The 25,280-nt window shown below is 40.2% G+C and overlaps 2 protein-coding genes and 1 pseudogene across 2 annotated transcripts; 1 reads left to right on the top strand and 2 right to left on the bottom strand.

The window, feature by feature from the left end:
* Window positions 1-235: 235 nt before the first annotated feature.
* Window positions 236-959, bottom strand: LOC132561306 (outer dense fiber protein 3-like; annotated as a pseudogene).
* Window positions 960-6,380: 5,421 nt separating this feature from the next.
* Window positions 6,381-7,133, bottom strand: LOC132561331 (outer dense fiber protein 3-like). Its single transcript, XM_060226053.1, has one exon. It carries the CDS (start codon window positions 7,131-7,133, stop codon window positions 6,381-6,383), a length of 753 nt encoding a protein of 250 aa, XP_060082036.1.
* A 6,539-nt stretch (window positions 7,134-13,672) lies between these two features.
* On the top strand, window positions 13,673-24,178 carry LOC132561323 (arginine kinase Oct f 2-like). The gene is made up of 6 exons (XM_060226046.1): window positions 13,673-13,946; window positions 17,059-17,318; window positions 17,987-18,135; window positions 19,077-19,242; window positions 20,087-20,288; window positions 23,070-24,178. The coding sequence occupies exons 1-6, from the start codon at window positions 13,688-13,690 to the stop codon at window positions 23,210-23,212; spliced, it is 1,179 nt and encodes a 392-aa protein (XP_060082029.1). The 5' UTR covers window positions 13,673-13,687; the 3' UTR covers window positions 23,213-24,178.
* Window positions 24,179-25,280: the final 1,102 nt, after the last annotated feature.

The following is a 25,280-nucleotide window of genomic DNA, read 5'->3' as shown; positions in this document are numbered from 1 at the left end:
ATCTCTCAACCAGCACCGACAGTTTTGGCCTTTGGTACCAAAATCTGTCTTCTTCGAATTAACTTCCGGTAAATGAAACATTTTCAATTGATACTACCGGTATGCAGATACGTTGCTGTTTTTTCTGCTTTCCTCGTAGATAAAATTCTGGATGTGAACACTCGTTGTTTATTAGTGGGTGATTCCATTGTACTTCTATATTCTATACATATACAAATTATCTAATTAACCTTTTTTAGCCGGCAATGAGAAGAGTAGTATAGTTCGAGTGTCGCATACCAAAGCTACATCCCGACCCCCGGGACTGGCTGTTTGGTTGGTATGCAGCGGGTCCGGGATTTCTGGACTTATCGCCTATGCTCCCACATTTTGGTCGGATGCTGTATGCTGGGGGTCGTGGGTTGTACACTTCAGACTTAGTCGTCCCATATGTTCCTGGTCCTGGTGATTTACCGTGGTTTGCAGTTAGTGCTCGTCTGGTACCTAAACTGTACATAGGAGCCTGTCTCTTACCACTCTGCACTGTCTTACCAATACCACCGGGCACTTTATAGCAGTTTGGTGCCGGTTGTTCGACCGGATTTTCTGCTACGATGACGACCCCCAAAACTGAAAGCATTTCTAGGGTTGGATTTTGACCTTTCTGGGTTGTATGCCCCTGGGCCAGGGCTGCCGTGTTTTGACTTTGAAAGATGACGCCCACTAATAGAATACTTGGGTGTGCCATCTATTCCTGTCCGGTACAGCTTTGAATTCGGGAAGTACTTACTTGGCCCAGGACTACGGTCCTTTTGGTTCCGTCCTACACGATGCCCAAAGGTATGAGCAGGTTTCATCACATGAACACTCCTAGGGTCGTGGGACTTCTGACCTACTAGACCAGGCAATCCATAAACGGGTCCGGGACTCGAGAATGTGGCTGCTATGGGGGCCCGGGGTCGGGTCAGACGATACGCCATCTTTATATAAATGTCCGTCTCACCTGCTGAAAACTCAGTACATCTTCACTGGACAGATACACCTGTATGGAATTTCCAAATTAAATTTTCCTCGGTTGGCATCCAGTCTCATTAAACTTTCATGTGATATGAACACGACCGAGTCGGTACTCGTGTATATTCAACTTTACGTATAGGTCTATCACGGAATTGACACTTACCAACACTGTAAACACGGCGGGATTCAATCAAAACAAGAGTTGCTATATGTTATCCGTGTTACGTGAGCGAGGACCTCTAATGTAGTGTGTAAATTTATTCATGTAGGTTGCATGTACTGACTCGAACGCCCCTCCAACACCATTTTTAAATGTCCCACGTATGTATGTAAGTATCCCAAGGTATTATACTGGTAGCTACGGTTCAGTAAACATGTCAGCGATCACACGTTAGAACTCTTATCGACATATAATGGATTTTTAAAACGTTGATATTGTCGATGTGGAATAAACTCTGGAATAACGACGATAACGTCGATGTTGATAACCGTGTGAACACCGTAAATAACACCTGTTAGATACGTTAACCTGATTAACATAAAAATTAATTACAATAGATGATAACAGTGATCTCATCATTTCAATGTGTGGACTTAAAAAGGACGGTAGCGCATCTTATTCAACACTTCCGGCTTGTTGCTATAGAGATAATACAGAATTTGCAGCGCAAAATTTCAACGTGAATGGAGATTGTGAAAAATAAAAGTGGCAGAAAAAAGAACATTAATCAACATTGTTTACCGTTCTACATATTGCCACAGACTTTGTTAATGTTATTCATAGGTGGGTGTTATTATAGCTTCGTAATGGACTTTTTTTTATAATTGAATATTTCTATCAATCACTGCGGGCTGGATAAGAGGTTTCTCGTCTACGTGGTTCATCTCCCACCAACGCATATCTGTGTTCTGTCGACGTAGAATGAAACTCGCAAGGACTTTAAATGGGCTTGCTACTTAACTTCCTTTCCCGTATTCAAATAATAAAATATTAATTCATCAGAGAAAAAAAAAATAATGGTGGACTGAACGATGAGGCTTTCATCGCCATCAGATGGGGAGGTCAAATCGCCTTCCATAGCACGTTCAATGTGCAACCGTCGTCTCTTCATAATTCTTATCAATGATGTCTCCGTACTAGTTGGATCATTGTCAAATATCGTGCATGATTCCATGGACTTAAGTTGGTTACTTCTGAGACTGATCAAATTAACAAAATTGCTACAGTGTGCCTGTGGCCATCTTGGAATTTGATTTATAAAGTTAAGAAGAACCGGATGAACCTTTCCAGTATATTTTTTTCTCTTATACTTTTGTTTCGGTTATATATTTCGGCATTTGAGAAAATGCTTAATCTTAAATTTCAAACTTAAATATTGTGAAATATTGTATATCCTTATGCGACGTGAATAAGATTCTATCGATGCTCGTTAACACGCCTGGTGGTTTCGTTATTGTTCATCCTGTACTTATTTAAGGACGTGACATTACCAAGATTTTATTTTACTTTGAATTTAGTCCTATGACAGCCAGGATAATTCAAGACGGTCAAGACGGTCATACACCGTAACCTCTCAGCTACCGCGGCCTCGACTGACAAACTTCACCTGACGATAGGGCATCGAAGACCAGATGACGCTTTCCTTTCCGTAACACTCGACCTTATTGGTCATGTGTTTTCAAACTGTCTCCGTGTCAGTTTCTCGTTCTGTTCATATATTTAGACTGACCTGGTGTAATTATAGGATTTTCCACGGAAGAACAAATTATTGACATATGAGAAACAACTACCTTTATCACCAGACATTCGTTAGATATCAATATCTTTTTCCCTTATCGATGTTGTATATGGTACATGATTACCTACTGGTACGTACTCGAGGTATCTACAAGTACGAATACAACTTAGTCTACACATTATACACACAGCATGATCCCATAACCAAACACTCAGGGTAACTATCAATTAAATATATCCGAGTTGTCAGGGTAACTATCGGTACGTATTCCAGGTTACTGTAACCTAGTTGTCAGGGTAACTATCGGTACGTATTCCTGGTTACTGTAACCTAGCTGTCAGGGTAAATATCGGTACGTATTCCTGGTTACTGAAACCTAGTTGTCAGGGTAACTATCGGTACGTATTCCTGGTTACTGTAACCTAGTTGTCAGGGTAACTATCGGTACGTATTCCTGGTTACTGTAACCTAGTTGTCAGGGTAACTATCGGTACGTATTCCTGGTTACTGTAACCTAGTTGTCAGGGTAACTATCGGTACGTATTCCTGGTTACTGTAACCTGTAAACCTAGTTGTCAGGGTAACTATCGGTACGTATTCCTGGTTACTGTAACCTAGTTGTCAGGGTAACTAACGGTACGTATTCCTGGTTACTGTAACCTAGTTGTCAGGGTAACTATCGGTACGTATTCCTGGTTACTGTAACCTAGCTGTCGGGGTAACTATCGGTACGTATTCCTGGTTACTATCGGTACGTATTCCTGGTTACTGTAACCTAGTTGTCAGGGTAACTATCGGCACGTATTCCTGGTTACTGTAACCTAGTTGTCAGGGTACGCATTCCTGGTAATTATAATCGAATTGTCGGGGTAACTATCGGTACGTATTCCTGGTAACTATCGGTACGTATTCCTGGTAACTATCGATACGTATTTCTGATAACTATCGGTACGTATTCCTGGTAACTTTAATCGAGTTGTCAGGGTAACTATCTTTACGTATTCCGGGTAACTATAATCGAGTTGTCAGGGTAACTAACGGTACGTATTCCTGGTAACTATAATCGAGTTGTCAGGGTAACTATCGGTACGTATTCCTGGTAACTATAATCGGGTTGTCAGGGTAACTATCGGTACGTATTCCTGGTAACAATTATCGAGTACTCGGGGATACTGTCGGTATTTATTTCTTTAGTATAACCAAGTACTCAGCGTAACCATGATGTATTCTTGGTAATCATTACCAACTGGACGGGGTATTAATCCAGAACTGGCGGTCACAATTTAGGCATTCGAGGTAAAAATCAGGTCGCACGAGCTAACTGTCAGTCCGTATTCCTGGTAACTGTAACCAGGAACTCGGGGTAACAGACGGGGTACTCGAGGTAACAGACGGGGTACTCGAAGTAACAGACGGAGTACTCGGGATAACAGTCGGGGCACTCGGGGTAACAGTCGGGGAACTCGAGGTAACAGACGGGGTACGCAAGGTAACAGTCGGGGTACTCGGAGTAACAGTCGGGGTACTCGAGGTAACAGACGGGGTACTCGAGGTAACAGACGGAATACTCGAGGTAACAGACGAGACACTCGGGGCAACAGTCGGGGCACTCGGGGTAACAGTCGGGGAACTCGAGGTAACAGACAGGGTACTCGCTGTAACAATCGGGGCACTCGGGGTAACAGTCGGTATACTCGAGGTAACAGACGGGGTACTCGGGGTAACAGTCGGGGCACTCGAGGTAACAGTCGGGACACTCGGGGTAACAGTCGGGGTACTCGGGGTGACAGTCAGGGTACTCGAGGTTCTCAGAGTAACTGTTGGAGCACTCGCATTACTCTCTGTACATATAACTGTTAACTATAACTCGTGGTAACCGTCAGAACGTATCCTAGTTACTGTAACCAAGACCTGATAATGTCTGCATGTCCAACAATTCAGGGAAACTGTACGAGGCATCTAGAGATATTATAGATAGATAGATAACTATGGATAAAAATGTATTTGTAGGGTAACTATGGATAAAAAACGTTTTTTACTATAGATATGTATACACGAGGTTACTTGAGATATTATAGATAGGCAACTATCGATATGTAGAGTAATTATGACTGCATATTCATGGGATATATAGATACATACACGGGCTAACTATAGGTACATGTTCTGGTTAAATGTAGATACATACACCGGGTAGCTATGGATACATACACGGGGTTACTGTATATATTTACACGAAGTAGGTTTAGATACATAAACGGGGTAACTACCAGCATGCTCGGGTTATATAAAGATACATACACGGGGTAACCATAGATACATACACGTCGTTACTATAGATACATGTTTGAGTTAAATACAGATACATACACAGGGGAACTATGGATACATACACGGGGTAGCTATAGATACACATGGGGTTACTATAAATACAATCACGGGGAAACTAGCTACATGGTCGAGTTATATACTGATGCATACGCGGGGTAATCATAAATACATACACGCGGTAGCTATAGATACATATACGGTGTGATTATAGATAAATCCACTGGGTAACTATAGATACACATGAGGTTACTATAGATACATTTCTCCGCTTAAATATAGTATACAGTAGGTAACCGTACACAGACAACATTAATAATCATCCACGTCCCTAGGCTGAGATGTCCATATTTATCCACATCTTGTTGAAATCCTTGTACCCAAGTATCAATCGCGGTGGAGCCTGAAATTACATCGAGTATATTACATGGTTGTCAAGTACTGGACGGACGTAAATGGCGACAAAACATGTTCGCACGGTTGCGTGGAAATCTGTTTTTGGTCGTGTTAAAACTGCATTTACGATTTTTTATTTTGTCTTATTTGTAAATAATTCCGTATTTTCATTTTGTTAAGGCAAACATTTGTTTTATCGCGAAAATGTCTATATAAACGTTAAAACTTAAGTACAGAAATCTGTTACTTTCTAGTCACACCTTAAACTCCGTAATGACAACATTAAAACTTGGCTTGAAACTGTTTCAGTGTACTGCAGGCAGCAAAAAGAGATTTCGCTAAAATCGGTAAACAAAAAAAAAGATAATACTACTAAGTTGATTAACATTGAGCAATTTATTGTGCACAGAATTCCGAACTGAGCACATAACTGGATCACAGCTATAAATAGAAATCATCATACCTGTTCACTTCAGGCGAAATACGACACAATATCACGTAAGCCAGACTTGACCGTCAGATTACAGTAACTCACCGACACATTCTTACAAGTACGATAATAAACAACAGCCTGATTCAGAAAGACTCGTAGTGAAGATTCTGGTACGTTTCATTTAAACAAAAATAACCATGAAAAAATAAATAAATAGAGTATAACTAGTGAAATCACTCCAGTCTTATCACAGTTTACAAGGCACTAAGCATAATCGTTACAATATCTGTTGCTGTTCTCAATTCCTCCACACATTGCGCGTTTCCGAAAAGATGGTTCATGAAACAGTCTCCGTATATACCATCCACGATTTCAAGGATTTTCTCAAAGACACGATATGGAATGACATTCTACACAATATATGACAAGGTGGTACTCTGCGAAATAATATCACTACCAACGTCGCTAGAACGGTAACAACATGGCTTCTAATCCGCTTCAACAATGAGCGGCGCGATGTAGCGCGAATGTTGAATTCCAAAGCTGAAGTTTGGAGGCGCTCGTTTGTTGATTTTAACCACCTCGGGGGAGTGAGCCCCTGGACCGGGCTTCTGTGTGCTGTCTCCAGGCATGGCATTGCGCGCCGTCATGCTGTATATTGGGGCTCTTTCTTTGTACGTACTGGGTGTAGTGGTATTGTATGTTCCGGGGCCGGGGGCATTGGCAAGGTCTTCACTAAAGTGTCCCCGGGATTGGCGAGCATTCATAGAGTAAATTGGGGCCTGCTTCTTACCGCTTTGTATGGTCTTTCCTGTCATAGATGGGAGAGAATATCTGTTAGGAGCAGGCACGTCGTCAGTCCTCCTGTTTCGATGTCGGACCCCGAAGCTGTACGAAGCAGCACGGAAGCGGGCCTGTGGTCCGGCATTTTGCGGGCTGTACGATCCCGGACCAGGGCCATTAAAAATGGCGGGTTCCCTCTGGCGGCTGTACACAGAGTATTGTGGGGTTCCATCCTTACCATCACGATAGTACTTTGTGAGGAAGTAACAAGGACCAGGACTACTGTCCTCCTTCATCTTCCCGTGACGAATTCCAAAAGAAAAGGACGCTGCCTTTAGATGGCCACTCCGTGGATCGTGGTCTCGTCTACCAGTCATTCCCGGGAGACCGTAACACGGTCCAGGGCTATTGTACATGGCCGCTATAGGGGCCCTAGGCCTTGTATAGTTGTACACCATTATGTATTATGAGTGTCTGGTCCAATATTATTGCGATGCTTCACTCAAATTCACAAATTTATCTCCTTTAAACATGGGTTTCAGTTCATGTTTCTAAGGTATCCCTCCGAAATCTTCTAATATTTGAATGAAGTATGAATTCTTTAGCGGTGAAATATGAGTGCGATCGCTCCGTGTGTTTAAACAATACTGTCTGATGTTTGACACTCGTATCCTTGGTAAGAATCACACTAGAATGCTCCACACTTGGAAAGTTCGATATATACAGGGACTCCATACATTATTAATCGCCAACCTTTAGCAGGCTGACAAATGAATGTTGGCGCAGTGCCTTACCAATTTCTATAGTCGGTCTATCAAGCATTCTGTACTTTTCGATAGAGTGGAGCTTTATCTGGTGTTTGGTTTAGATCAAATTCAAAAGAAGTGTCTGCGCATGAGTTATTGATAAAATTGTATTGATATTACATTTTTCTATGGTTATCAAAGTGTGAGATCTGGTGATTGCTACCTGGTTAAAGACAGCAGAGAACTACCATTTGGTGGAGCTGGTAATCATATAGAATTGTTTGTGGACAGCAATACGTCCATTCAGTTATCGAACATGGGCACGGTGACCAGCCGGGGACAGTAGCTATGTACATTATCACCCCACCCCACACAATCCCCTCCAACCGACACCACATCTCTTTCAATTACACCACATTCCTCCATCGACACCACAACCCTCCCTCCCACCGACATCACAACCCCCCTCTCCTCGCCGACACAACACACCCTCCTCCCAGTACAACCCCCTCCACAGACGCCACACCTCTACTCCCATTACGTTAAACCCTCCAACCGACACCTCATATCCTTCTTTTAATACACTAAGGATCCCCCTCCCATTACACCATATACCCTTCTAGCGACACCAAACCCTTCTCCCAGTATATATGTCCTCCAGCTTCTCCCATTGACACAATATCTCTCTCTCTCCCTCCCTCTCTCCCCCTCTCTCTCTATCTTTCTCTCTCTCTCTTACGCTCTCTCCCCCCTCTCTCTCTATCTTAATCTCTCTCCTACTCTCTCTCTCTCTCAGTACAACATACCCTCTTCCCCACCACACCCCATTCCTCCCTGTACACACTACTTCCAACACGAGACTGGAGTGTTAAAATGTCTACCAATGTAACTTGTTATGCTACAAACTGATCAAATTTAAAAGGTCAACAACAATCCACAGTCTTAAGACATCATAAGTATGTAGCTTATATATTTTCCAAGTGTATTTCAGCGTAAGTAAACATGTATGAAAACGTACATACCAATTAATATCAACTTACCTACCTTAGTCGAATGACTTATTTTAATTATCAATAAACAGAAAGGATCGGCAGGACGGTCATGGAAGTATGGCATTGAATGTACCGACACTGGAATTTTAATAGAATACTACAAGACCCAGTGTCCAGCATATATTGATTTTTGAATATCACATGACAGTACAAGAGTATACAATATACATGTAGAATAATAGGACAATCAACACAGTGCATTGTCTTAAATATAATTAAACAAAACCCTGGCCATTTAAAGACTATGTCATTCGGAATATTTGTCAATAGGAACCCGGCCTCGAACCGATTAGGATATTTAACCCCGAACCGGATAAGATTTAAAGTTACAGTAGCATGAGGTCCATATGGGATTTGGATTCCAGACACCGGAATGTCTTTATTTCTCTATATAAATTTAAGTGGCATCCTTTCCATTCGTTTCTCTTCTTTCCTAGTATTTATCATATTGTCGGTCACTTTTCCATCAGTTCTAAAATTGAGCGTGTGGAACGAGGAACCAAGTGACTTACTTTAAAACTAGTTTATTGTGTACATATATTCCAACCACTAAAGCATTCTTCCATAACGCATTTACAATCACACCATAACGATGAGTTGGACGTTTACATGAAGTAGACACATCTGTATATAAAATTTACACAGATCGCAACAAAAAGACACATGGTTTGATGAAATTTTGCTCCTGTCTACACACAAGGAGGTTTAGGTCCACGGACAGATGTGAAATACCGAATGAAAGGTCTTTAATTTTATGCATGTCCTTTCATTTCCGAAAAGCTGGTAATGAAAGAAAATGACCAAGCGGCATCAATATACCCGTATGAAATTTGAAAATGAGCTGTCCTGTCCTTGTCAAGAGAAAACAAAAGGAAACTTAAACGGTCAAAATCCAAAATGGCTCTCTGTCGACCATTCTGTTTTTCCATCCAGTACCAAAAATGATCATGCACAACATCGGATCAAGTTATGAAAAATAGAAGTGCAGCAAGTAGAGGCCATTCTGTATTTCCCGATCAGTCAAAAAATAGATCGTACACATATTTATCGATGTCTTACTAACTAGTACAGTCATTTAAGAACCGCCATAGCTATAGAAGGATCTGTTCAGTGTTCAAAAGACAGCGACAGCGTGAACAAACTTAAAATGTCAAATCCTGGATGAGATATCACAGGCACTTACTGGGTAGACAGGGAAGGGATATCACAGATACTTACTGGGTAGACGGAAGGGATACACAGGGAAGGGGTATCACAGATACTTACTGGGTAGACAGGGATGGGATAAACAGGGAGGGGTATCACAGACACTTACTGGGTAGACAAGGAAGGGATAAACAGGGAGGGAGTATCACAGATACTTACTGGGTAAACAGGGAGGGAATACACAGGGAGGGGTATCACAGACACTTACTGGGTAGACAGGTAGGGGATAAACAGGGAGGGGGTATCACAGACACTTACTGGGTAGACAGGAATGGAATACACAGGGAGGGGGTATCACAGTCACTTACTGGGTAGACAGGGAAGGGAGAAACAGGGAGGAGATATCACAGACACTTACTGGGTAGACAGGGAGGGGGTATCACAGACACTTACTGGGTAGACGGGGAAGGGATAAACAGGGAGGGGGTATCACAGACACTTACTGGGTAGACAGGGAAGGGATAAACAGGGAGGGGGTATCACAGACACTTACTGGGTAGACAGGGAAGGGATAAACACGGAGGGAATATCGCAGATACTTACTGGGTAGACAGGGATGGGATAAACAGGGAGGGGTATCACAGATACTTACTGGGTAGACAGGGATGGGGTAAACAGGGAGGGGTATCACAGACACTTACTGGGTAGACAAGGAAGGGATAAACAGGGAGGGAGTATCACAGATACTTACTGGGTAAACAGGGAGGGAATACACAGGGAGGGGTATCACAGACACTTACTGGGTAGACAAGGAAGGGATAAACAGGGAGGGAGTATCACAGATACTTACTGGGTAAACAGGGAGGGAATACACAGGGAAAGGGTATCACAGACACTTACTGGGTAGACAGGAATGGAATACACAGGGAGGGGGTATCACAGTCACTTACTGGGTAGACAGGGAAGGGATAAACAGAGAGGGAGTACCACAGACACTTACTGGGTAGACAGGGAGGGGGTATCACAGACACTTACTGGGTAGACAGGGAAGGGATAAACAGGGAGGGGGTATCACAGACACTTACTGGGTAGACAGGGAAGGGATAAACAGGGAGGGGGTATCACAGACACTTACTGGGTAGACAGGGAAGGGATAAACAGAGAGGGAGTACCACAGACACTTACTGGGTAGACAGGGAGGGGTTATCACAGACAATTACTGGGTAGACAAGGAGGGGATAAACAGGGAGGTAGTATCAAAGACACTTACTGGGTAGACAGTGAGGGGATAAACAGGGAGTTGGTATCAGAGATACACACTGGGTAGACAAGGAGTGGATACACAGGGAGGGAGTATCACAGATACTTACTGGGTAGACAGGGAGGGAATACACAGGGAGGGAGTATCACAGACACTTACTGTGAAGACAAGGAAGGGATAAACAGGGAGGGAGTATCACAGATACTTACTGGGTAGACAGGAATGGAATACACAGGGAGGGGGTATCACAGTCACTTACTGGGTAGACAGGAATGGAGGGATACACAGGGGTAGAGGGGGTATCACAGTCACTTACTGGGTAGACAGGGAAGGGATAAACAGAGAGGGAGTACCACAGACACTTACTGGGTAGACAGGGAGGGGGTATCACAGACACTTACTGGGTAGACAGGGAAGGGATAAACAGGGAGGGGGTATCACAGACACTTACTGGGTAGACAGGGAGTGGACACAGGGAGGGAGTATCACAGACACTTACTGGGTAGACAGGGATGGGATAAACAGGGAGGGGTATCACAGATACTTACTGGGTAGACAGGGATGGGATAAACAGGGAGGGGTATCACAGACACTTACTGGGTAGACAAGGAAGGGATAAACAGGGAGGGAGTATCACAGATACTTACTGGGTAGACAGGGAGGGAATACACAGGGAAAGGGTATCACAGACACTTTCTGGGTAGACAGGAATGGAATACACAGGTAGGGGGTATCACAGTCACTTACTGGGTAGACAGGGAAGGGATAAACAGAGAGGGAGTACCACAGACACTTACTGGGTAGACAGGGAGGGGGTATCACAGACACTTACTGGGTAGACAAGGAAGGGATAAACAGGGTGGGGGTATCACAGACACTTACTGGGTAGACAGGGAGGGGATAAACAGTGAGGGGGTATCACAGATACTTACTGGGTAGACAGGGAAGGGAGAAACAGGGAGGAGGTATCACAGACACATACTGGGTAGACAGGGAGGGGATAAACAGTGAGGGGGTATCACAGATACTTACTGGGTAGACAGGGAAGGGATAAACAGGGAGGGAGTATCACAGATACTTATTGGGTAGACAGGAAGGGGGTATCACAGTCACTTACTGGGTAGACAGGGAGGGAATACACAGGGAGGGGGTATCACAGACATTTACTGGGTAGACAGGGAGGGGTTATCACAGACACTTATTGGGTAGACAGGGATTGGATACACAGGGAGGAATTATCACAGACACTTACTGGGTAGACAGGGAAAGGATACACTGGGAAGGGGTATCACAGACACTTACTGGGTTGACAGGGAAAGGAGAAACAGGGAGAGGGTATCACAGACACTGACTGAGTTGACAGGGAAAGGAGAAACAGGGAGAGGGTATCACAGATACTTACTGGGTAGACAGGGAAGGGATAAACAGGGAGGGGGTATCACAGACACTTACTGGGTAGACAGGGAAAGGAGAAACAGGGAGGGGGTATCACAGACACTTACTGGGTAGACAGGGAGGGGATAAACAGGGAGGGGGTATCACAGACACTTACTGGGTAGACAGGTAGGGGGTATCACAGACACTTACTGGTTAGACAGGGAAGGGATACACAGGGAGGGGGTATCACAAACACTTACTGGGTAGACAGGGTAGGGATAAACAGGGAGGAGATATCACAGACACATACTGGGTAGACAGGGAGGGGTTATCAGAGACACTTACTGGGTAGACAGGGAAGAGATAAACAGGGAGGGGGTATCACAGAGACTAACTGGGTAGACAGGGAAGGAATAAACAGGAACGGGGTATCACAAACACTTACTGGGTAGACAGGGAGTCTTATAATGGACCTATTTTACCTGTAATATGTCAGTGAATGAACTGACCCAATTTCATCGAGTGTATTTAATGTTAATTAACACGTGTAAGTTTTGTAGTGATTAAAATATTAAATTTAGTTAGTGTCTGTCTTTATCAATCACATGCTAACATTTATCTGTTTCATACCTATGATTGTTTTTAATATTCGAGCGTTCCCCTTTCTGTTCTTGATGAAATAAATAACCTCTGAAATGGTGAAATATAACCGTTACAAAGCGAAGTGCAAAAACACCAGAGTAGTGAACTTGAACCACAAAAAACAAATCAATAAGGTGGGGCAAATGGCGACGTTGTTTACTAGTTTCACGGTCTAAGGTATGCGTATATTGTAATATATATCTAAGTTCTTTGTGAGATTAAAAGTTAGATGTGTTTTATGCTAAAAGTGCTTCATTTGAATTTTTTCAATGCAAAGCCCACACTAGTAACGATTCACATAGTGTTAAAATAGTACATATTTAAAGATTTTCGCGATTCTTGATTCCCAAAGGCCTATGCTCAGGTCTCTGTCGAATAAAAATTTATCGACTTAAATCCAAATACGACCATTTTACCTTGGTGGACTAATCTAGCCATTTCTGTGTCCAGCAATATCTATCGAACACACATGAACAGGATGGGTGTATACACATGTGAACTGACTAATATGTAAAGTAAATTCACCCAGTATCAAGAAATCAATTGAGATCAATGAACTTTCTTTGTTGTATATTTCAGTCCAGGTATATATATAGTCGAGCCGATTCAGGTAGGGCGAGCTTTTCATGTGCTACGCTCGCCAACCCACACTGTACTAACCAGTAAACGCGGACTGCCCGCTTCCGCCGAGCTAATCTCTCTACGTTGCTAGGAGCGTAACCAATCAAAGGAGAGATCTTCCATTTTCCTGAGCGACTGTTGTATAAAAGCACGCGAGAGGCTGTACAATGTATCGGAGGTACCTCGACCAGCTAAACACACAAACTACTCAGCTCATCTCTGAACAGCAGCAACTTGCACAAAAAACAAAAATGTCTGCGGAACCAGAATACAAGAAAATACCAGTCGATGAATTATGGGCTAAACTTTCAGCGGCTTCAGATTGCAAATCTTTATTGAAAAAGCATCTAACTCTGGAAAGATACGAAGCATTGAAGGATAAAAAAACTAGCATCGGCGGTGACCTTGGGGATTGTATCCAGTCAGGTGAGGGACATGCAATGCGTGTGCGCGAGTGCGGTGTGTTTTTAACAAATTTGGAAATGTGTAATGCGGTGCTCGCAATGCGCAAGGTCTAGAACACGCTATTTGTAGCAGCCTTTTACGATACACATACTTATAGATTTGGATCTTCAGTTTTCAAAGGAAAACTAGTTATAAATTAAAGAAAAAGCGAAAGTGTATAATAATCTTAGATCATAAAAGTGATGTGCATAGTACATGTAATTATTGAAAATAACAGACCGAGTAAATTGCAATGTTTGCATTTGAGACGCACACGTTAGTGGAACTTGTATTGGAATTTTGGCATTTTTCATGTAAATGGTAACTTCCTTGTGCCCTCAAATGATTACTGAAGTCGGCAGGAGTTGTATCCCTTGGATATAAGGGAAAAGTACAAAATTTCTGAAATTTTCTAGAAACCAGTGCTAATTAGTATATTTTAAACTAGCTTTCAAGTCTTGGAGTCCGACAAAACTAACCTTGACATTTTCATATTTAAATCCTGTTATCGTCTTTTTTTAATTTTTTCACCCAATCCCTCATTTGAAGGACTTCAAAATTTATTCATTTCTCAAATTATGCAAAAAAAAAAAAAAAAAAAGCGTTCCCTTTGTTCCCCATGAGTAGTAATGCCTATATTCTATATTACATCATGCTTGAAAGTCTCGTCAAACTGGAAATGACAAACTGGGTCCTGAAATTTTCAGCAAATTTTTATTTTCAGTTACTGGAATTGCAGTTGGTATGATTATACATATAAGTTTCTGCCTTGCTGAAGTAAGTCAGCTTCCAAAGAACAGATCTTATTAAATGTACAATTTCAAGATGTCAGCTTTGATGAAAAATATAGGTAAATTTGAAAATATTTAGATTTGATAATGGATGTAGTTTGAACGATTTAATAACTTTATAAATGTAAATAAAAGAACTGCTGAAAAGTCCTTAAAAATTGTTGTTTGAAAGACAGCACTTGCATCCAGAGTGACAGGTGGAACAGACCCATCATCTAGTAACTGTTCCAAAATGACTGTAGATTAGATTTTGTCAATTTCAAAAAAGTACAAAACTTTTTTAACTTCTTAAACACTCTAGGTTGTTCAAATCTAGTATAAGATTAAAAAAATCATTTCTTAAATTATATAATGGATAAAGTGCGATAAACAATCCAGGAAAGTCAACCTCAGTTATGAATGTTTAAGGTATCAGTTTATTGGAGGTGAGCCTGAAGTTTTTTTATTTGCTGTAGGTTACTAAAGGTGAAAAGTTTTACTTAAAATTGTTTTATTTTAAAAAATAATGGCATGAAATATAACGAAGAGTTCCAATGTTTGCTGGTCTTTTTATAAGGAGAATCAAAGCTTAAGGTTTCAAAAATAGGAAGGTTATCAGTTTGGCTACCTGTGTATAAAAGTATTTAGAGAAAAATGAAGAAAAGTATCAAGAATCATTTTAAAATTGATACAAAATTAAGTCCTGCGAAATTTTGTAAAAGGTTATTTGAAGCTATGAATTTTTGCACCTTATCTGAAAGAGGTTCTTTCGTATGGATTTATTGTAGCACAAAGAGTATCGTTAACATAGCCTATATTTTGTAGGTTGACAAAAGTCATGTAACAGAATGCCTCAATTCTATTTTACAGATGGAAGAGTTTTGCAAGAGCTTTACATTGTATTCAAAGTTCAAATTCTGTTGCTGAGGGTAGAGGATAGGCTTTCCTATCCCAGTTACTGAAGGAATTCCCCATCACTTACTGAGGGCAGGATTTCCATGTCCCTATTACTGAGGGTAGGAATTCCCTATCACTGTTACTGAGGGTAGGAATTCCCTATCCCAGTTACTGAGGGTAGGAATTCCCTATCCCTGTTACTGATAGTAGGAATTCCCTATGACTGTTACTGATAGTAGGAATTCCCTATGACTGTTACTGAGGGTAGGAATTCCCTATCACTGTTACTGAGGGTAGGAATTCCCTATCACTGTTGAGGGTAGGGATTCCCTATCACTGTTACTGAGAGTAGGAATTCACTATCACTGTTACTGAGGGTAGGAATTCCCTATCACTGTTACTGAGGTTAGGAATTCCATATCACTGTTACTGAAGGTAGGGATTCCCCATCACTGTTGAGGAGGGTAGGAATTCCCTATCACTGTTGAGGAGGGTAGGAATTCCCTATCTCTCTTGCTGAGGGTAGGAATTTCCTATCACTGTTACTGAGAGGAGGAATTCTCTATCACTGTTACTGAGGGTAGGAATTCCCTATCACTGTTGAGGAGGATAGGAATTCCCTATCACTATTACTGAAGGTAGGGATTCCCTATCACTGTTATTGAAGGTAGGGACTCCCTATCACTGTTGAGGAGGGTAGGAATTCCCTATCGCTATTACTGAGGGTAGGAATTCCCTATCACTCTTACTGAGGGTAGGAATTTCCTATCACTGTTACTGAGAGGAGGAATTCCCTATCACTGTTACTGAGGGTAGGAATTCCCTATCACTGTTACTGAGGGTAGGAATTCCCTATCACTGTTACTGAGAGGAGGAATTCCCTATCACTGTTACTGATAGTAGGAATTCTCTATCACTGTTACTGAGGGTAGGAATTCTCTATCACTGTTACTGATAGTAGGAATTCCCTATCACTGTTACTGATAGTAGGAATTCCCTATCACTGTTACTGAGAGGAGGAATTCCCTATCACTGTTACTGAGGGTAGGAATTCTCTATCACTGTTACTGATAGTAGGAATTCCCCATCACTGTTACTGAGAGGAGGAATTCCCTATCACTGTTACTGAGGGTAGGAATTCTCTATCACTGTTACTGAGGGTAGGGATTCCCTATCACTGTTACTGATAGTAGGAATTCCTTATCATTGTTGAGTAGGGTAGGAATTCCCTATCACTGAGGGTAGGGATTCCCTATCACTTTTACTGAGTAGGAATTTCCTATCACTGTTACTGGGAGTAGGAATTCCCTCTCCTGGTTACTGAGAGTAGGAATTCCCTTCCACTGTACTGAGATTAGGATTTCTCGGTCCTGATTACTTAGGATAGGAATTTCCTTTAAATTACTTCAAATTTTGTGTTTTATCAGGATGCATGAACTTGGACAGTGGTGTTGGTATCTATGCCTGCGACCCTGAAGGTTACGATACATTTGCCTTGGTCCTTGATGAAGTCATCAAAGATTACCATAAGGTGGACAAGGTGTGGCATCCTGCACCATGCTTTGGAGATATGGACAATCTGGATTTGGGTGATCTGGACCCAAACAATGAGATGATCGTCAGTACACGTGTACGAGTGGGTAGAAGTCACACTGGATTCCCATTCCCTCCAGCTGCCTCTAAGGATGTAAGTAATTTGACAAGATCACATTCCAAAATACACATAGGCAGAAATTTGATTTAGACTCGCCACCAGATAGTGGGCCAATTCAAATCTCCATACATCCATGGATTGTCTTCCACCCATTGTCTGTCTATAAACAATTCTTGTTATTGTTATTTCTTGAAGCTCTGAGACAGGTGGCCATCTTGGATTTTCATATTCAGGTTCCTCGAGGTCGGTAGTTGTACCCTTTTGATTTTGAAACTGATAAGGAAAACAACATGGCTAATAGTGAAGGTTTTCTTGTGCATGGTGCTGTATTAAGAGTAATAACTCTAACTACTAAACCAATGATAGCATGGTGGCCCTGATTCCAATGTTACAGGAACAATATATTGTCAACAAATATGAAATCAATCGGGTACTGTTAAGCACAAGGCTTCCCCAAGAAATAAACTGATCACTGTTGATAAGGGCTACATGTTTATTTCAGTATGAACTTTTTGGAAGTTATAGCCAAGGCTGAAATCATGACATTACCACACTCTTGTTCATATATATGTCATAAGGGGGCGTAATTTGAATGTTGCAAGAGAAATTATGTTGATGATGATAAGAATTTGAATGAAGAAATCTTCTAAAACTGTTTCTTGTTTGTACTGATGTTAAAGATGAAATTTCTTGTTTAACAGCAAAGGAAGGCTATGGAGAAAATGACTGTTGAAGCTCTCAATACTCTGGAAGGTGAATTAAAAGGCAAATACTTTTCCTTGGAGACCATGAACAAAGAGGAGGAGAAACAACTCATTGCTGATCACTTCCTCTTCAAAAATGATGATAGGTCAGAATAAGTTTTTCTCTTGGTATGAAAACACCTTATGATACAGACTCCACTACCTTGTAACTGTTAAACTAGGAACAAACGGCAATATCTGTTAGTGTAAACAAAATATATATGTGGATTAAACTCTAAACACCTTTTGATTGGCTGTTACATTGACCTTTGACTGAGACTACTTCATGCTTGTATAAACATCATGCTGAACCCTCATTTGAATTTATGGTGGTACATTCAACATAACCACGAACAAATCAACAACACAGATCCTTCTGTATTAAAAAAATACAGAGCTGTCTTATCAACTCTAAGTTACAGTGACAATGAATGAATGAATGACTTGACATGTGAATAGCGATAATTTCTGTTATATTGAATTTTTACATGTGTTCATATCAGTTTACTCTCTTAAGATAATCGAGCAGTTATTTATTATGTGAATAGCGATAATTTCTGTTATATTGAATTTTTACATGTGTTCATATCAGTTTACTCTCTTAAGATAATCGAGCAGTTATTTACTGGTTATGTACTACATGTAAATTAAACTATTTCCATATATTTCTGAAATTTTCAGTTTTGTCTCGTAATTAGTGCTACACTACCACAAGTATGAATAATACACCCAACAATGGTGATATCGTAAATAAAACACATGAGCACAGAAAAAAGATTGATATATTTTATTGTAGTAGACGTGGGTAACTGAAACTTAAGGTTGTTGTATATATTTCTTTTGCTGTCCTTAGTTATTTTCTAATACTTGCTGAAGCTTTTTCAAATTTATTTTTGTAACTTTCTAGAAAGAAAGAAATATGTACAACAAGCACTTGTTATATACTTGTAACCTCAATCCAGTATACTGATCAAATGATTGTAACAATTTGATGGCTGGGAAAGAGTGTATGTGACCTGAAATTTTCATTATGATTGTGATATTGCAGGTTCTTGAGAGAAGCTGGAGGATACAACTTCTGGCCAGTTGGTCGTGGTATCTACTTCAGTGAGGACAAGAAGTTCCTCACCTGGATTAATGAGGAGGACCATCTCCGTTTCATCTCCATGCAGATGGGTGGTGACCTCGGCGCTGTGTACAAGAGGCTCGTCAAAGTAAGGCCTGCTGCAGTTTTCTGAACATGGTTAATGATATTGGTCAATTTCTGCTGATGGTAAAAGTATATACATTTGTGTATATAGAAATTAGACATGTTCTGCTGCAAATAATTCGTGATAAAGCTTTAGATATTCTTGAAGACATGAAATGTTGATGATATCAAATATTATACATTATGTAATTTCATCAACAAATTCATAAGAATTTCTTAATAATTTGTTTCACTTCATAAACCAACTCCAGTTGGTCATGTTAAAGGTAAAACACTTTTGCTGATTTTTTTATCAATACCTATTGTTGCCTGTAAACTAAAATGACTTCCTGCCTAAATCTGTTGCAACAATTGGTGGCAAATCATGTCACTTTTTTTGCATTTCCGAATTGGCTTGGAGTCAAATAACATTTGCTACACCAATAACAAAATCTGGTGCTGAAAAACAGGATTTTACTTGCGGTTTCCTTTCTGTCGCTGTCATTTCTTGTGTTCGTGTTTACAAAATGAACTGCCTCATTTTCATAACTATTATGTAATGTTATGGCCAAACTGGACATCAGAAAATGACTGAATAAGGAGATAGCATAGAAACATAATGGAAATGCATAAAGCACTTACAACCAATAACAAAAATAGTGATGTCAATTTAAACAAGTATTTATTTTAGAATTCCTTGCTGCTATGCAAGATCTCTGACAAACATATTGCTGCTCCTAGCCTATAAAACAGGTGTCTAAATTTTTTAAATAATTTGAATTTGCTAACATAGAGTTGGGCGTCAAGAACTTTTCATTTTAGACTCTACTTGTTAAACTTCATTTAAGATGGTGTCAATTTTGTTTCAGGCTTTAGGCAAACTTAGTGAGAAACTGAAATTTGCTCACAACGATAAGTGTGGCTATGTGACTTTCTGTCCCACCAACCTTGGCACCACATGCAGGGCTAGCGTCCACATCAAAGTTCCCAAGCTGGCTGCAGCTCCATCCACCAAAGGAAACAAGAGCAAACTGGAAGACATCTGCGCTGAATATAACTTGCAACCCAGAGGTAAGATATTGAAAGATGGTACAATGGGGATTTCGGATCGCAATCCACCCTGAGAAAAGTATATTAGATGAAAAAGTATTAGTATTATCAACCAAGTCATAGGGATTTAGGATTGTTATCTACCCAGTCACAAGGGTTTAGGATTGTTATCTACTCAGTCACATGGGTTAAGGATTGTTATCTAACCAGTCACACAGGTTTAGGATTGTTATCTACCCAGTCACACGGGTTTAGGATTGTTATCTAACCAGTCACACAGGTTTAGGATTGTTATCTAACCAGTCACACAGGTTTAGGATTGTTATCTACCCAGTCACACGGGTTTAGGATTGTTATCTACCCAGTCACACGGGTTTAGGATTGTTATCTACCAGTCACACGGGTTTAGGATTGTTATCTACCCAGTCACACGGGTTTAGGATTGTTATCTAACCAGTCACACAGGTTTAGGATTGTTATCTAACCAGTCACACGGGTTTAGGATTGTTATCTACCCAGTCACACGGGTTTAGGATTGTTATCTACCCAGTCACACGGGTTTAGGATTGTTATCTACCCAGTCACACGGGTTTAGGATTGTTATCTAACCAGTCACACGGGTTTATGATTGTTATCTAACCAGTCACACGGGTTTAGGATTGTTATCTAACCAGTCACACGGGTTTAGGATTATCTAACCAGTCACACGGGTTTAGGATTGTTATCTACCCAGTAACACGGGTTTAGGATTGTTATCTAACCAGTCACACGGGTTTAGGATTATCTAACCAGTCACACGGGTTTAGGATTGTTATCTACCCAGTAACACGGGTTTAGGATTGTTATCTACCCAGTCACACGGGTTTAGGATTGTTATCTACCCAGTAACACGGGTTTAGGATTGTTATCTACCCAGTCACACGGGTTAAGGATTGTTATCTACCCAGTAACACGGGTTTAGGATTGTTATCGATCCTATTATAAAGATTTAGGATTTTTATAAATCCAATTGTACAGTTGTTTAGAATGGCTTGTGTCTACAAGGTGAGGTGTTATTTACTGGCTATTTTGATGTGATTATGGTTTGGATGTTTGGAGAGCTACTTTATTCGATCCACCTCTCTTACTTTGTCAAATGAAGTATTGCATCACATACTGCCATCCATCCTCCATAGTCCAGATGTTAGTCACTTTCGCTCCCCTGGAACATCTCATGGAAAAATTAAGTTTACTTGTGATCCTTTGATGTCGTCAAACGAAGTTGGGTGTTGCTGCTTTGTAATTGTCATAAGGAGTGTATCAATCTGTGATGGTCATTCTTTTAGCCCGCCAGCATCAGATGGTGGGCTTTTAAAATTGCCCTACATCCATACTCTGCCGTCCCAAGCAATTTTTGTTATCACTATTTCTTGAGATTTGATCATGGTTTGATCAGAAAGACAAAATGGCCAACAGGTTGCTATCTTGGATTTTGACTTAGAAGGTTTATCGCTAAATCTTGAGAACTGCGGCATAGATATTTTTCAAATATCATGTGTATGCTTCCCTTGATCCCTGGTTGTTTGGTTTTGGTACTGATCAGAAAAACAAAATGACCAACAGGCTGAGGCAGCCATCTAGAATTTTGATTTTGAAAGATTGGATTTTTTCAATTAAGTTTGTTATGGCTATCTCTGGATTGCATAAGTCTTTCTCAAATTTCATGTAATGGTTCCTCTTTATCACTAGATTTGCTTGTTTGAGTTTGGGACTGATCAGAAGAAACAAAATGGACAACAGGCAGCCATCTTTGATTTTACTGAGTAAAGATTGTTATCCCTATTTCTAAAGAAATACTGAATGGGTCTCAAATTTAATATGTATGTTCCGTTTGCTCTCTAATTGTGTCTGTTTGATTTTGGGACTGATCAGAAAAAAAAATAGAATGGCTGCCAGGCAACCAATTGGTTTTTGCAAGTAAAGATCATCATTGCTATTTCTGCAAAATTATTAAGAGCAAAAACAGAAAAGTAGAGAAAAGAATGGAAAAGATCCAACTATCAAAGAACAGTTAAAGATCAAACAATGGTGGGCACCAAGATCCCTCTGGGATCTCTTTTTTCCTCTTGGAACCAATCAGTTTACTTTCCTTGTGCCTTCAACTTTGCCATGACATGTTCCAAGAGTGCGGAGAGAGAAAATGATTGTAAACCCCGAGTATCGAAGATGAGTGCCATCCTGTTTTGGACCAAACTCTGCAAAGTGATGGTTCATTCCCTCCGACTAATAAATTCTTGTGGCCTCCTGTATGCAGAATTTTGACCCAATGTTAACATTTCCTTTTTACCACAAATATTGTCGAGAATGCAATACATTTAAGATTAAATGCCATTTGGTCATGTGATGTCTATACATGTCATCAGCCTGATCCTGACATTAATGATTAGGCTGTGTAATGAACAAGCATTAGAGAAGAAAACAGTTAAAATAGAATGAAACTTTCCAATCATTTTCAAATTGTGAAATGGGTTTGCACAGTGCTACTGACAAAGCCCTACTGACAAAGCCCTACTGAGCATTAATGTAAGCCAGCTTTCTATGTACGTACTGTTTAACTGAATCTGATTTACAGGTTTATATGGTAATACTGTTTAACCAAACGTCAGATTTTAAGGTTTCTATGGCAACACCTTTTGACCAAACATCAGACATAACATTAAAACATCAGTCACATTCTGGTTTCTGCATGTTTGGAATGACTAGTCATATTGCCATACATTTAATCCCAAACAGTATTAATTAGTGTATTGTAATTAATTTCAGGAATCCATGGAGAGCACACAGAAAGTGTAGGTGGTGTATATGATATCTCCAACAAGAGAAGACTGGGTCTGTCTGAGCTTGATGCCATCATGGAAATGAAGAATGGAATTTTGGAAGTAATGAAGGCAGAGAAAGCTTTATAGATTGAAATGAATTTTGTAAAAATATAAAAGGACCCAAAAATGACTGTCAAAATGTTACGTGTGACCAAAACTCCTTGGAAATGGGTTTAATTTTGAATATGCCTTTGTCTAGATTGTTATGGTGAGGTGTGATGCTGCTGTTATGTGTTTGCTGCAACAACACCACAGATATACAACGCCTGAAAACTGACCTCCGATGTTAAAATATTTACTTCAATCTAGATATATGAGCTGACTGGATAAGACCATTAGTGCAGAGAGATAGTATGATTGGACAATCTAGATAAGGTGGAAATGATTCAATGTTCTTGCCATTTTCATATTCCTTTGTATATATATTTATAAACTTTCCTCCAGTGTGAAATCCTGATGTGGGGTCTACTAGATCACTTTCTGGAGATCCGATTGTTGGCTTGCAGCCTTTCAATGCTCACGTCCATCCGATCAATGAAAGAGTTAGATGCACACATCTAATTAATTGATGGCCATCATATGCAATAGATTTGATTGGTTGTTGGTCTTCAAACGCACACATCTGATTGGTTGATAGCCATCCGATGCACCTTGTTGAATAATATATTTTGCATAGTAACTTTAATAAAAAAGGTATGTGCCAAAAAAAGCTGTGAATTATGAAAACAAAACACCTGTAGTCATTCCTTGAATCAGATGCCGTAAAAGGCCAGCTATTATACAGCTTATTTTGCATATTTTTTCGCATTCTGGTCTCTGGTTACTTCCCTTGTCACTTGAGTTTAGCAGCAGTGATTAAGCAAGGGGAAAAATGTAGGGTTTTCCCTTCAATTGTTAATTGTTTTACATTTGATAGTGTTCATTTTGCTCTGACTAGGGTGTGACTGTGATACTGGTGTACACTGCCAGAACTTCTAGGTCAGTCTCCTGTGTGAGATGACAGCTAGTCTAATATACTAAAGGTTCTATGACATTAAAACTCAATTGTGATAATCAGTTTTTGTTCTCTTTATTTCTATACATTTATCGTAGGAATAAGTTTTCTTCAATTTGTTGTATTTTGCATATGACATTAACATATTTATATTTTCGATTTTGTTTAATCCCACAAAATAAACAAAACTGAACAAGGAAAGTGTTGTTTCAAGCCTTTTCATCATAAGCAGTTTTTTTGTGTGATCAAAAACATTCATATTTTGAACAGCTTGCTTAAACAGGTTAAAGTTAAAATTGAATTGTTTTTTTTTTCACTTTAAACTAAATTGGACTTGAACCAAAAAATACTTTCTGCTCAAGAAATAGAAATAAATTGGCAGAATTATATGGAGAATAAACTGACCTAGAGTTCAGTAAAGACGATTTAACGGACTTCTTGGACAGTTTGAAATTATTGCAATGTATTAAGAGTTAAATAAAAGATCAAATATCCAGATTTCGGAAATATAAAGTTTGCTGATGGTGCACACTGAAACATTTGCCATTTACATCGTCTGTATCTGAACAACTGTATTGATTACAATATATTGGATCGGTCAACGAGTCATTATGATCTCCCAGAGTTCCTGCCCTTAGCTTCACTCCATGCCACTGAAGCGATAGCCTTGACAGTCGATAGAGGTCGAGAATGGTAACGAGTGCAATTTCTGTTGGTTTGGTAAATACTATATGAAGAGCGCCTCCATCTAGATTTCGGGGGATTGAATTTGTCAGAAATTTACCCAATACATTCGCTATTCCCCAATACTCCTTTCCTGCGTTAGACAATAAGCAAGTTAAGCTTGCATTTCACATGACTTATACTAGAAAGACCATATATTTTCCTACACTGAACATAATTACCTGAATGAGAGGTAATTATATGAAACTACTCAAAACATCCATGTTTTAATGTTTACACCAGGCGTAGTTGGAATTATTGTGATGTTCTGTCAACCAAAGGGAATGAACCCAGACCAGTATGAAAAAACCGATAGAATGCCAAAAGATGTTCCCCTTTTATGTGTATTTAAACAAATACATTTTTCGTGAAGATATGGTTAGTTCGGTTTCAACACGATTTCATTTAAATGAAACGACAGTTGTCTCCCAAGTGTGT

This window comes from Ylistrum balloti, unplaced genomic scaffold (genome assembly GCF_031769215.1).
Source record: "Ylistrum balloti isolate Yb309-2 unplaced genomic scaffold, AGI_CSIRO_Ybal_v1 Utg371194, whole genome shotgun sequence".
NCBI lineage: Eukaryota > Metazoa > Mollusca > Bivalvia > Pectinida > Pectinidae > Ylistrum > Ylistrum balloti.
Note: the sequence above shows the minus strand (reverse complement) of the source record. Positions and strands in the feature narration are given on the sequence as shown.